A 14,315-nucleotide genomic window follows, 5' to 3' on the forward strand; every position below is an offset into this window, starting at 1 on the left:
ATCCACGAGTCTCACCACCTACTCGGATGCTGACTGGGGGGTGTCCCGATACACGTCGCTCGACCTCAGGATATAGTGTTTTTCTTGGAGACAACTTGGTATCATGGTCTTCTAAGCGGCAACCTACAATCTCACGCTCAAGTGTTGAAGCCGAATATAAGGGAGTTGCAAATACCACAGCTGAGTTATCTTAGATCTGCAACTTGTTGCTTGAATTGCATCTTCCAGTTACGCAGGCGTCCGTCATTTACTGTGACAATATTTCTGCCATGTATCTGTCACAAAACCCTGTTCAGCATCAACGCACCAAACATGTCGAAATTGATATTCATTTTGTACGAGACAAAGTTCGTCTTGGTGCTGTACGCGTTCTACATGTTCCCACTGAATACCAATATGCTGACATCTTCACAAAAGGGCTTCCACGTATCTTGTTCGAACGTTTTAAGTCCAGTCTTTGCATTCGACCGGCTACTGCTTCGACTGCGGGAAGATATTAGCCGATATATATTTCTGTATATATTGCATTTATTGTGCACATATCTCTCCGTGATTTACGGATATATAGTTTCCTTATTATACCTTTGTATTCCTGTATTTAAACCCATTTGATTAACGAGAATTGGCATCGAATTCCTAAAGATTACACTTTTTTCCCACGCTCAAGTCTCTCGTTATGTAGTTGAAACTCCAATTATGTAATTCGTTCTTTTGATGATCCTTTTGTTCGAGGACTCTGCCAATATCTACTAGAAGTCACTCCATAACCAACACCTTTTAAATACCCACCTTTTTCTTTGCCAAATACTAATGTGAGTGCATCCGTGCCCGCATCAAGGTTCACGGATCCATCTTTAATTTGCGTTTCACTGTCAATCTGTAGAAATTGTTAACAAATAAACATGTATTATAGTAATTAAAAATAAACCAAAAAAGTTTAAAGTTGAACTTACTATTTTATTAGCTATGTCTTTTACATCAACGTTCTTGTATTCTCCGTATTTGTTTTCCCTTGCTTTCCTCCACATTAAAGCACAAGAGGGGATCTCATCAACTGAAAGTTCGTTATTTTGTACCTTGTAATATATACAACAAAAATAACAGACACACACATCAAACATACAAACAAAAAATCGTTATAAGCACAAAAAAAACTTTAATTAAAGAAATGAAGTTACCAGTTTGTCTCTTAGATAAGCATATCCTCCTCGTCCCAAGTGATGATCATAAACGTATTTTGATCGTGCTCTTTTTGTCTTATTTGACACATCCTTACAACAAAATTTGTAATTATTTCATTAGAGTTTAAAATTATATTTAAAATAAAATAATGATGAACATTAGAATAAAAGATTGAAACCTTAAACTTGTCTGATTGTGTATATGTTACGAACTTGTCCCAATCTGTTTGCTCCACCATTGAACAATACTTCTTAGGAATTCGTGCAAGTTTCTTTGGTTTACCTAAGTTAGGTACTATGTATCCCGCATACACTTTTCTTCTAAAATTTCGAAGCAGGTCACCAAGCCGATTCATTACAAAACGCCTACGACATGCATCAATGTTATAAAAACGCTGCAATATATAATACAAGTTGTATGTTAGTCACATGAAAATGTAAAAATACATTTATAATTAAGAGAAAAGAATTAACCGTTATTTCCTCCCACAATTTATCCTTTACCTCTTTTGGCACTGTTATGCTAAAAACCTAAATCCGACACATTCTCTTACTAGGTCTCCCAAAAAACTTGAAAATTCTGATCTATATTCCCCAGAAAACTTCCCTAATTCATCAAATGTAACTTTGTGTTTTTTTCCACCCGAGTTTGTAAATGCTGTACGCATTTTTGGTAACCTGGTCAACCCCCTCTTTAGTGTTTTTGTTTTGTGTGCTGTCAAATCCATATCTGAGGAAGCGCTTTCAGACTCACCTGTCAAATCCCTATCCGAGAAATCGCTTTCTTCTTCAACTTCCATGATGCTAGAAATGAGTTTGACAAAAGTTGTTATTATATACAATAAAGAGAATGAATAAATTTTCCAGAAATGAGAACTGGAACCGGACCGTTTAAAACTGGTTTCGAACCGGGTTAAATGGTTCTTGTTAGAACGGGTTGTCAACTAAATCTCAAATTAACTAATTTACACCCCTTTTCACTTCAACATTTTTAGAACAGCCTAGTGCTATTAGGTGGGCTGATTTTTTGATAATAATAAGAGTGATATTAGGTGGGCTGGATTTTTATGAGTGTTCATACGTAGTTCCCAAGACCAAACAGCGAACTTAAATATAAATTCTGACAGCTACAGAACCTTTTGCAGGAAAAGTGCATTTGTAGGAAACTTTGCAGGAAACTAGATTAACCAAACAATCATCTACATTGTTTTAGCTAAGGCCTAAGGCCATATGGTCCACACTAGGGCTGTTCATTTTTGTCCGAAACCCGAAACCCGACCCGAAGTTGAAGCCATCCAAAGTAGAGAATTCCAGAAAAACCTGAACCCGAATAACCTGAACCCGACCAACCCGAACCTTAAATGGGTTGGTTATCGGGTCATTTTTTCCCAATCAAAAACCCGAAAAACCCGACCTGAAAAAACCCGAAATCTGAAACCCGAAAAAAAACCCGAACATTTAATGTCTTTTTTCGGTAGATGTGTTTTGGTTTAGAGTTTTTGGTATCTAAAACATTATGATCAACAAACCAATTTAACCCACTTTAAACTCATAAATGGTTCAGTTCGGTTCAGGTCGGGTCATGGGTGAAAATGGGTCAATTACAAACCAAAAATGGTCAACAAATCATCAGACTGAATTTATATTTCTATGTTATACGTCTTTTCGCATATGGTAGCTGTTAAGACCATTAAACACTTGCACTTTAAATAACATCAGTAGGGAGGAGTACATAAAGTTGAGAATGTTGAAGACGTCCTTGAGCTGAAGGTACGACTTTCAAAATTTGAAAACCATCGAGTTTCTAGTGAATCATGGTGTCTTACTCTTACATAACATAAGTTGAATCATCATTAAAGAATCTGCTTATAATTTCTACTGTCCTTATGACTAGTTTTATTGCACTACCTTCAACTTTCACCATTAACAACTTCGGCGTACAGAAAGTTGTACATAACTGGTACGGATATGTTAAGGCGCTATGCTGCTCTTACACTTCAGTTAGTAATGCCGCTTCAGACTCGCTTTCTAGCCACCTCACCTTAAGGCGCTACGCTGCTCTTACACTTCAGTTAGTAATGCCGCTTCAGACTCGCTTTTTAGCCGCCTCACCTTAAGGCGCTATGCTACTCTTACAGGAAGCCCGTTCCGGAGCTAATTGGCACTTGAGTTAACCAGCTTTAGTGTCAGCATGTCACCCATGGGCGTAGCTTAAGAGGGGCCGGGAGGGGCGCCCGACCCCCCGAACTTTTCGCTCAGTAGTGTTATATATGTAGTTTTCGTATAGAAATTTTTGGATATATACGTTTTCGACCCCCCGGTTCTATAGGAATTTTTGGGTATATACGTTTTCGACCCCCCGGTTTTCATGGTCAAGCTTCGCCACTGATGTCACCAGAAGTCAACAGCCGCGGCTGCTGCTTTTTTTGTTCTACGTTAAGCCATGATGCCCAACCTAACACATTTGTATTAATATTTGGTGCCAATGACTGTTGTTAATGACAAAAACGTATTTTACTACAACGCTTGCTCTGTGTGATGCTCATTTAATAAATACATAACAATGAGACCATTACATATATGTAAACCGTTTGTCATTTTTCAAAAAATAAATTGTTAATTGCAGTTAGTCAAATATCTCAGCAAAATTTGACTCATCAAATTTACTTCTTGTTGGAATAACTTCAAGATTTAACTCGCAAGGAAGAGCATTTGTTCAAAAACTATAATAATAACAACTGTTTTTAGTTTATATTGTCCGGTTACAATAGCCAATAAGTGAATGTGGCCCCACAGTTAACAGAGCGCTCTGACTACAGGAGCAGTCATGCAGAAATCGAGTTCTGAGCCCAAACCGGTTGGTGTTGAAACTAGTTCAGGTTGGGTCAAAGATGGTCAAATCAGGTTTTTGTCCAAACAAGTTTGGGATTGGGTTTGACCGGGTTGAAACCAGGGTTATGACTGGTTTGAAAGTATGGGTTACGAACAGATTTCAACCCTACGGTTCGTGTCTATACCGGGTTCAACTAATCGGGTTCGATTTGGGTTCAAAACCAGTTTGGGTTAATGATTCAACTTCTGAATCTGCATGGCCATTGCATAATAACCGTTCTTGTGATCTTCAGGGGTATCCTTGTCTTTTCACCCTCCAGATCCCATTGGGTTCTTGTGATCTCACAAAAGTTCACCAAAACAGTATTATATTCTGTATCTGGTAACAAAGCAGAATTTCATAAACTCAGGCAAAACTCTCTATGTGGTGAGTTGTATTGCACGAGATCTGTACGAGGCTTATGAAATGGATTTTGAAATGGAATGCATGTGGATAGAAAAGCCGATAGTGGAAAATGCATTCTTTGTGGGTGATTGGAAAAGTAGTGCTGCTGTTAATCCTGACACTTGGGCCAAACGTCAGATGCGAAATGAAAGGCTTGGTTTGAAGGATAGTGATAAAAGTAAAATTAAAGGCAGGTGTTTGATTGCCAACATGTGTTACTTCCCACATGAATGCTTTAATGCTAATCTCCTACAGTAGTTTATTAGAACTTTTTTATGAGAACCGCCGTACGTCATGGTTTAAAGACTTTGTTCCGAACCTGCGGTTTAGGTGAACATAAATGTTATTAACATCTCTTTTATATGCCATTTGTTGTTTTTTTTGCATTGTATTCTTGTGTTGGACGTGAACCATTTGAGTAGCAGCAGCAACAGATTTTCGTTTGGTCATTTTGGCTTAACATTTTTTATTTAAGTTGTAGTCTTCAATGAAGTGCCCCAAACCAAAACAACCCTTTATTGTAATTGACCCGTTTTGACCCGAACCCGTTATATGACCCGACCTGACCCGAACCGACCCGTTTGCCAGGTCTCTTGACCAACAAGAAAAAAAAAATTTGAACAATTTAACTGCAAAAATAAAAAAACTAAAATTTCAAAAAAATCGCCTAAAATCCAGGCATAAACGAGCACCGAACACACGACCCCTTGATTGTTTCACACGCACCAAAACCACTCCACCACTTCATGAGCCTGTAAGTTAATTGGTTTTAATTTATAAAAACACCAACTTTCTTTATTTAAAAATAACCAAAACAGAGTAAACCTACTGTGATTGTTTTGTATCATCGCCTAAGTAGCACTGGAACGGGTACGGGATCGGGGTACGGGGACGATACGGGAACGAGGAACGGCAAAACTCAAAATTCCAAGATACGGGTACGACAATAAATATTATAAAAAATAAAAATACATTAAACAAATTCCAAAAATACTACATCTTCCAAAGGTAATTAATTATCAATAATCAAATCATTTTCAAATTCCGGTTCATCTAGTGAGAGATCGGCAATCGATAGAGAATTAGAGATGATGAGACTTGAGAGTTTAGAGATTAGAGAAGCCGAATATGATAGGTCTATTTATTTAATGGCCGGTTGTGGAATTTGAAAGGGTAAAAACCCTAAAAATAAATGGAAACAGCTGGATACTTCTACCAGATACGTCCCCGACATTGGAAACGTTTAGGAAACGTCCCCGACGAGTACCCATGGTGTTTCCGTCCCCGACAAGTACCCGAGACGGGTACGGCCACATAAATGGAGTCCCCGTGCTATATAGATCATCGCAAATCCCAATTAGAATTAGAAACAAGTAATATGGAACTACAAGGCTGCGTCATACGTAACCCTACTGTTCGACAATTTTGAAGGTTGTATATACGAACCCTGTTGTTACCAAAAGAAGGCTGCATGTTCGACAATTTTGAAGGCTACATATATACAAACCCTGTTGTTACGAAAAGAAGGCTGCATCATAAGAAACTACAAGGCTGCTGTTCGAAAATTTTGAAAGGTGTTCAACTAATTTATGCATGTTCTTTAATAAATATTGTTTACACATATTCAACAGATATATGATTTGTTGAACTACGGAACCCTACTGTTCTTTAATTTATGCATGTTCTTTAAATACAGCCCTGTATTTATTGCTTGGTCGGTGATCAGGCAATAAAATTTGACAATCATAAGCATGCTTATATTATTGGCTTTTGAAATTATATGGAGACATTCTCTCCATAATATTCTCCCCAATTTTAGTCCATGTTTTCCTCTCCCTAATTTTAGCCATAATAGTTGATTCCTTTTTTTTTCCTTTGTCCTATGTATTCTATATAAACAGAGTCATACTCTCTATTCTTGTATTCAGAAATAAAAACTCAATAGAAAGGGATACCTTTGAATTTCTTAATGGTATCAGAGCAGTGATCCTACTGCTCAATTAAAGGCACATGACGGGTAGATTTAATGATGATGAGGATGATTGGGTTGTGGATTCGGGAGCCACCGAACACACAACTTATCTAAACAATATTCTTGAAAACAAAAGAAAGGATCCTCATGAAATGCCTGTGGTTATTCCTAATGGTGATGCGATCCCGGTTGAAGGAAAGGGTGACTATACTTTACCAGGAGGCACCAAAATAAAGGGAATATTGCATGTTCCAAAGTTTACTTGCAATCTTCTTTCCGTCAGTCGTTTGACTAAAAATCTTCAATGTTCTGTGACTTTCTTTCCTGATTTTTGTGTGATGCAGGGTCTCCGTTCGAGGAACTTGATTGGTGCGGGTAAGTGTAAAGGAGGTCTATACCGAATGGGGATGTTTGGGAAAGAGAGAAAGGCTATGACTGTTACGGTTGAAAGATGGCATAAAAGGTTGGGACATACATCTCAAGAGAAACTTGCTAAGGTTGATTTTCTCAAAGGTGTTTCTTTTAATCTTAGAAATAATGTTTGTGATTCTTGTTCTAAGGCTAAACATACGAGATCGCCTTTTCCATTAAGTAAAATTAAAACCAAAGGATGTTTTGAGTTATTGCATTGCGATGTGTGGGGCAAATATCGCATTCCTTCACTTTTTGGGGCAAATTATTTTTTGACCATTGTTGATGATTTTAGTAGAAGTGTTTGGGTTTTTCTTATTAAATATAAAAGTGATGCTAGTACTTGTTTGGTCAATTTTTGCAAGATGATTGAAACCCAATTTCACAAAAACGTCAAGAGAATAAGGTGTGATAATGGCGGGGAGTTCACATCAAACCTTATGTTGAATTTTTACTCTAAACAAGGAATTTTGTTAGAAACCACGTGTCCACATACGCCTCAACAAAATGGAGTTGTTGAGCGTAAGCATAGACATTTGCTTGATACGGCTCGGGCTTTACGGTTTGAAGCTAATTTGCCAAAACTTTTTTGGGGGGAATGTGTTTTGACGGCCGCATATATTATCAATCGATTACCCTCTAAACTCTTGGTGACAAAACTCCATATGAGTTGTTGTTCAACCAAAAACCCGAATATGACCACATGAGGGTCTTTGGTTGTCTAACTTACTTTTGGAGTATCGAAACAAAGGGTGACAAGTTCGAAGTGAGGGGGAGACCCAAGATTTTCTTGGGCTATCCTCCAGGAGTAAAAGGCTACAAAATATTTGACATTGAAAGCAAAAAAAATTGTTGTGTCACGAGACGTGAAATTTCATGAAAATACATTCACATTTCCCGTTCAAGCCCACGATATTGTTCCAGCGCAAGCCCATGATAATGAAGATGTGTTCATTCCTGTTCAAGCCCACGATGATGAAAGCCCACATCAAGAACCATATGTTACTTCTAATGAAATGCCTAATGATGGGCCTATTTCCAGCCCACAAACCGTGGGACATGAGGATGCCCATATGACTCAAGAAAATAATGGTGAAAGTGATCCAACAATAAATCATGAAGAGGTTTCTCACCAAAACCATGAATCACATACCAACGTTGAAACCTCACGACCAAAGAGGGATCGAACTCAACCCAAATGGCTTCACGATTTCGTTGTGAATCTTCCCCCTTCGGTCGACCATACACATACCGCAACAACTCAAGACGCCTCCACGGTACACCCTATAGCCAATTATCTTTCTTATGAAAATTTTTCTAATGCTCACAAAATTTTTTTGGCGGCCATCACTACTGCTGATGAGCCGAAACATTTTAAGCAAGCTATGAAAGATCCAAGATGGATTGAAGCCATGAAGAAAGAGATTCAAGCCCTTGAGCAAAACAACACGTGGACTCTTGAATCCTTACCAGAAGGAAAACGAGCTATTGATTCTAAATGGGTCTACAAGATCAAGTATAAACCAAATGGGGATGTCGAAAGATACAAAGCCCGCCTCGTAGCAAAGGGGTTTACTCAAATTAAAGGAGAAGATTTCCATGACACGTTCGCTCCGGTAGCAAAGTTGGTGACTGTTCGAACATTACTATCCGTGGCCACTAAAAACAATTGGCTCATTCACCAACAATGCCTTTCTGCATGGCGATCTAGAAGAAGAGGTGTACATGAAAATGCCGCAAGGTTTTTCTAAAGAGAATGAGGATCGGGTATGTCGTTTACGAAAATCTCTTTATGGCCTCAAACAAGCGTCAAAAAATTGGTATCAAAAATTTACCACGGTTCTTCTTGGCCTCGGGTTTTGTTCATCCAAATCGGATCATTCTCTCTTCCTCTACAAAAACACTGAAACATTCATTGCTATACTCATCTACGTTGATGACATTATCATGGTTGGTAATAATTCCAAGAAGATACAAGAAATCAAGCAATGTTTGCATGAAAAGTTTAGCATCAAAGACCTAGGTGAACTGAAGTATTTCCTTGGCATCAAAGTGGCAAAAACCTCTCGTGGTCTTGTTTTGAGCCAACGAAAGTATACTCTTGACATCTTGGAAGATAGTGGTAAGGGAGGATGTCGGCCGTCTTTCTTTCCAATTGAACAAAATCTAAAGCTTACTATGGACGACAAAGAATCTAAGGTTGATGCTAGTAACTATCGGCGACTCATTGGGCGATTATTATACCTTCAGGCCACTCGTCCAGATATAGCCTACTCGGTTTGTGTCGGACCCTCGTCAGAACCACCTGGATGCTGTGTTTAGGATCCTTCGATATCTCAAAGCGACCCGAGGCCAAGGCATACTCCTACCAAAAGAAGGTGGAACTAATCTGGTTGCATACTCTGATTCGGATTGGCTCGGTTGTCCTCTCACTAGACGTTCTCGAACTGGATATATGCTACTGCTCGGAGGTGCTCCAGTTTCGTGGAAAACCAAGAAGCGGTCGGTTGTCTCACGCTCTTCGGCTGAAGCTGAATATCGCGCCATGGCTACCACTGTTAGCGAGATCATTTGGCTACGATGGCTTTTGAAGGAACTGGGTCTTCCTCAACTTGGGCCTACTACCCTTTTCTGCGACAACCAAGCTGCTCGCCACATTGCCAACAACCCGGTCTTCCATGAACGCACTAAACATGTTGAGATGGACTGCGATTTTGTGCGAGAACGTGTAGAATCCAAAGAAATTTCTCCTATGCCCATCGACTCGAAACTTCAACTTGCTGACCTTCTTATGAAGGGACTTGGAGCTTCACAACTTCGCTTTCTACTCGACAAGCTGGGCGTTGTCAACCTTCACGCTCCAGCTTGAGGGGGAGTATTGGCTTTTGAAATTATATGGAGACATTCTCTCCATAATATTCTCCCCAATTTTAGTCCATGTTTTCCTCTCCCTAATTTTAGCCATAATAGTTGATTCTTTTTTTTTTCTTTGTCCTATGTATTCTATATAAACAGAGTCATACTCTCTGTTCTTGTATTCAGAAATAAAAACTCAATAGAAAGGGATACCTTTGAATTTCTTAATATATTACATGATGTTTCTCTACATACCTTGTCGTATTTTTATTCTAATGTTTTTTTTACTCTACTATGCTTATGTACCAGGTCGTGATTAAAGGATGGATAAGTCTTGGATGTTAACCGATAGAATCAAAAAACCATATATGGATATATGGATGGAGTTGCAGCATTTCTAGATTATGCAGTTCGCAACTTTGAAGATGTCGATGAACATCGACCCAAAAAAAACTAAACAAAAAACAAAAATTCCATGTCCATGTATAAATTGTTTAAACCACTACTCTCTTCCTTTGGATGAAGTGGATCATCACTTTTTCAATAAGGGAATTGATCCAAATTATACAAGGTGGATAAAACATGGAGAAAAAGATGAGCTGTTGGGGAATTTCAGTTTGCCGGATGATCAGAGAGGCGTGTAATCACTCTCAGATCAAATTATTTCGGTGGTTCACCCGAATAATTCAATCGGATACAACTCTGATTTCGAGAAATTGAACGTGGGTATGTGTTTTGTGTGAATTGATGAACCAGAGAATTGTGACCAAAATCTGAATACGAATTTTTGGGGTTTCTTGCAGATAACTGCCTCTGGCAGTTATTTTCGAATTTTAATAAAATTGCATTAAAAACTGACTTGAATTTTGTCTGAAAATTTGTGATAGATTTTCATAAATTTTATTTTCGACCCCAGCCAGGGGCTCTGCCCTTTGGACCCCGCCAGGGGCTGCCGCCCCTTGGACCCTGCTCCCAGGGGCGCTGCCCCCGGACCCCCGCCAAGGGGGCGCTGCCCCCTTGGAACCTCTGTATAGTACGGGCTCCGCCCGTACACTTCGAATAATAATAACTCATACAAGCGTGCACTCCCGCACCTCCTAACTTGCTTGATGTGCATTATTATTCGCTTTTATCACCAAGTCAATCCCCGATTACACTAAAATATCTAACATTCCTCCCCCATTTTAGCGTAATCCTTGATTAACTTAAACAAGTTCACAACAATCAAACTTATGCATAAATGAAATATCGCGACGGTTGAATTTCACATTAGTATATTACACATTCCAAATATCCGAATATAGGGGTGTCGCTAAGGATTGAACCCTTTCTATTAAGTGAATACATGAAGATAATATACACACAAGTTTACATACTCTAATGTTCTTTCTTGACACTATTTTTACTAGCCTGTGTCCCATCCTTGAATGAATATATCAAAGCCAAGTCCTAGCTTCTTGAAGCGGCTAAACTTCATGCTCATATAGGTAGCTCTTTATTCTTGCACCTGCATATGCAATTTTTCAAAGAACTATTAAGAAGAAAACCTTCAACCTCCTTTAACTTGCAGGTCTGAACACATACCTTGGGATGATGCTACTAATGTGTTCCAATTTCTAGATGTTAAGCTTTCCACATTGAATTCAGCACCTAACGTCATATTAGGTAGGAATTGGGTATCTTAACACGAGAAATCTCAGGTGGACTTTAATCCCATCCCTACAACCGCCTTGTGCACAAGATCTCTATATAACTCTTTGGTTAAGTGGTCGGCTAAATTCTGTTGAGTTCTCACAAACTCCACCGATATCACTGTGACAACCCTCACTAAACCAGGTATCCGTACGACTTAATTAATAATTAATTATTGCTTGATCACTGTGCTTACTTGAACTTGTGAACAAACTGCTACTTGAATGTTGATACATGCATATTCCTGCATCATACCTTACATACTGTCACTACATTATTACACGCTGAACCTTAGTGACAAACATGATGCACAAAAGCACAGTAGCACTATGAACGGATAACCTATTGAACATGCTGATAAAGCCAGCATCAGGCAGACACTGCCTCTAAGGCCTGTATGAGCCCGAAATATTTCACTACACCAATAGTGAGTGTAGGGATACAAGGATTGTAGAACTGCGTCTCTAGGAATAAGATACAATGACAGGATGTGCCTAGGACATACACTAAGCACAAAACTCAGCACTTTAATAAACAATTCAGCTTTTAGCTAACTAATAAAGTGCCAAAACATGAGAAAAATATTACTAGACACTTTCCAAAGTGTCAGGAATAAGTTATGTCACTAAAAATGGTATTAACGACACTTTAAAGCTTTGTTAAGCGCTTTAACGGATTACTATCCAACCGGACAACCGGACTATACCCGGAACATGAAAATATTGCCATTAACATTATTTGTCTTTTTCTGAGCCAGTTAGGGTCCCTGAATACCCTAACACCCGCCATAAAGCGCAACGCACAACTAACCGGGTTAATCCCTAACTTAACTAACCTAATTAACCTAACTATTATCTAACTAATACTTGAAATCCAACCAAACTACCCCCCCCCCCCCTCCTCACTAAACCGTCCCCAACAAGAGGGGACATACTTTGTCCTCTTTGATTATTTTAATCAAAGATGTTTAGTATCTATATGACATTAAATCCATTGGATCTTAATCACAAATTTTGTCTATAAGTAACTTGAGTTTGCACATATGATCCTACACATTTCACAACACCATTCAAACACTCTCTCTTGCCCTCTATAAGCTTCGGCCGAGATCCCCTATATACATCCATCCATTTTTCGATTTCACTCATCACATTCCAACATCACACAAGTGTCAAGGATCGCGTATAAGAAGGCTTGGTGCACTCGGAGCTTAAAGGACCTCACTCTCTTGCTTTTATCCACCCTATTTGCGTCTAGATTCTTCCCTAGCCTCGAGCTAGTGGTATGTTGCTAAACTCACCTTCTTGAACTACCTTAAAGTGGTTAAAACGATTCGTAATGGTTAAAACTAGTAATCTCACATGTTGATGCATTAAAGTTTACTAAAAACACTTAAAAAGATGGTTAAAAGCTTATATGTTGTGTAAATGTTGTAGTAATTGATTTATGTGGTTATTTGGACCCGATCTATGTTGTGGTAGCTTGGATCATCATTTAACCCGGGTTGGTCATGATCATGGATCATGACATAAGGTTGTTTTGAATGTAACAAGGGTTAAAGGGTGAAACTCTACCACACACGAATCATGAACTTGTGTAAAAGCGTTTTTACTTGTGAAATAGTGTTTAAAACTAGCAGATCTACGTATCTACAAGCGGTATTTTCAAAGAACCAAGTATCAAAGAAATTATGTTTTCTAAAGACGGATCTTACGTTAACTAGAATGATTTTTAGAACACACAAGTGTGTAAACACTTGTGTAGCACAAAGTTTCGACAAAATAACAACTTTTGTAAAAGATGACGAGAAATTGTGAAGACGGAATTTCTTTAAAAACAAGTTTTTTTACGAAACCGGACTAATTTATATAAAGATCCGCTAAAAGTAATGAGATTTACTTCGTATTTTTGAGTAAATCACAAGTTCATGAAATCTTTGCGATTTACATATTTATTAACTAGTTTGTTGTGTTGAGTATTGGTTTGATTGAATAAGAAAACTGGTTGATTGATTTATAAAAGAAAATGACACGCTTGAAGGCGTGGCCACCTCCAGTTACAGAGGAAACTCTGGCGAAAGTTTTCCAAAAACCTGACACTTAGAATTATTTTCACTATAAGTGTTAGAAATACTTTTCGACATGTTTTCAAAATATAAGTTTCGCCACGACTTTATTTACAAATATCGGAGGTGGGATTTTTCACAAAATTAAACGTGATAAATATATATTTAGTAAATATATTTTTCACAACGTCACTTGTCAATTATTTTGTGAAGTGTATAAATATTATTTTTAGGGTAAAAATAATATTATCAGACGTTAACGAATCCAAAATAATACGAACGCTTTCATGATAAATATATATATAAGTTACACCGGTAATTATTATTACCACTCGATCGTTAAAACATAACTTACGCATTTTACGGAAATATTTATGAACGCGTATTTTGTTAAAGTATTATTTTGGGAAAATTATGTGAAATAAAAATATAATATTTTTGAGAAAAATATTTACATTCTGGAATTAGAAATAAATATATATTAAGTGAGACTTAATAATATATTTCGAACGCACATGTATTAAATCCCCCATCCTTGGGAAAGAGAATAACTACCAAGTATTTACCAAATGTAAACATGAAATAGTTGTCTAACTATTTCCCAAAAACCTAAACCTTAAATCTAAGGCACGACCATCCGTCTAATAGAGTTAGTACATGTAGGTCGTTGCACAGCTGCTTGACTTGGAGTATTACTTGGTAGAGACGCACCGCTGTGAGTTCATGTCCCCCTTTTCTCTTAACTGTTTTCAGTTTTCTAAACTGCGGGGGTGAAATACATGTTACTATGATTACGAATATTTCTTACATGGTATGGTTAGCGTAAGGAGGGTTATTACTTAGATCATGTGAATGGGTAGG

The 14,315-nt window shown here is 38.1% G+C and overlaps 1 protein-coding gene across 1 annotated transcript; it reads left to right on the forward strand.

The window, feature by feature from the left end:
* Positions 1 to 8,788: 8,788 nt before the first annotated feature.
* LOC110945045 (uncharacterized mitochondrial protein AtMg00810-like) lies at positions 8,789 to 9,163 on the forward strand. The gene has a single exon (XM_022186684.1). It carries the CDS (start codon positions 8,789 to 8,791, stop codon positions 9,161 to 9,163), a length of 375 nt encoding a protein of 124 aa, XP_022042376.1.
* Positions 9,164 to 14,315: the final 5,152 nt, after the last annotated feature.

The sequence above is a fragment of the Helianthus annuus genome, chromosome 6 (assembly GCF_002127325.2).
Source record: "Helianthus annuus cultivar XRQ/B chromosome 6, HanXRQr2.0-SUNRISE, whole genome shotgun sequence".
NCBI lineage: Eukaryota > Viridiplantae > Streptophyta > Magnoliopsida > Asterales > Asteraceae > Helianthus > Helianthus annuus.

Coding starts and splice junctions, on each gene's coding strand:
- LOC110945045 (XM_022186684.1), top strand. CDS start 8,789: ATGGTTGGTAATAATTCCAAGAAGATACAAGAAATCAAGCAATGTTTG.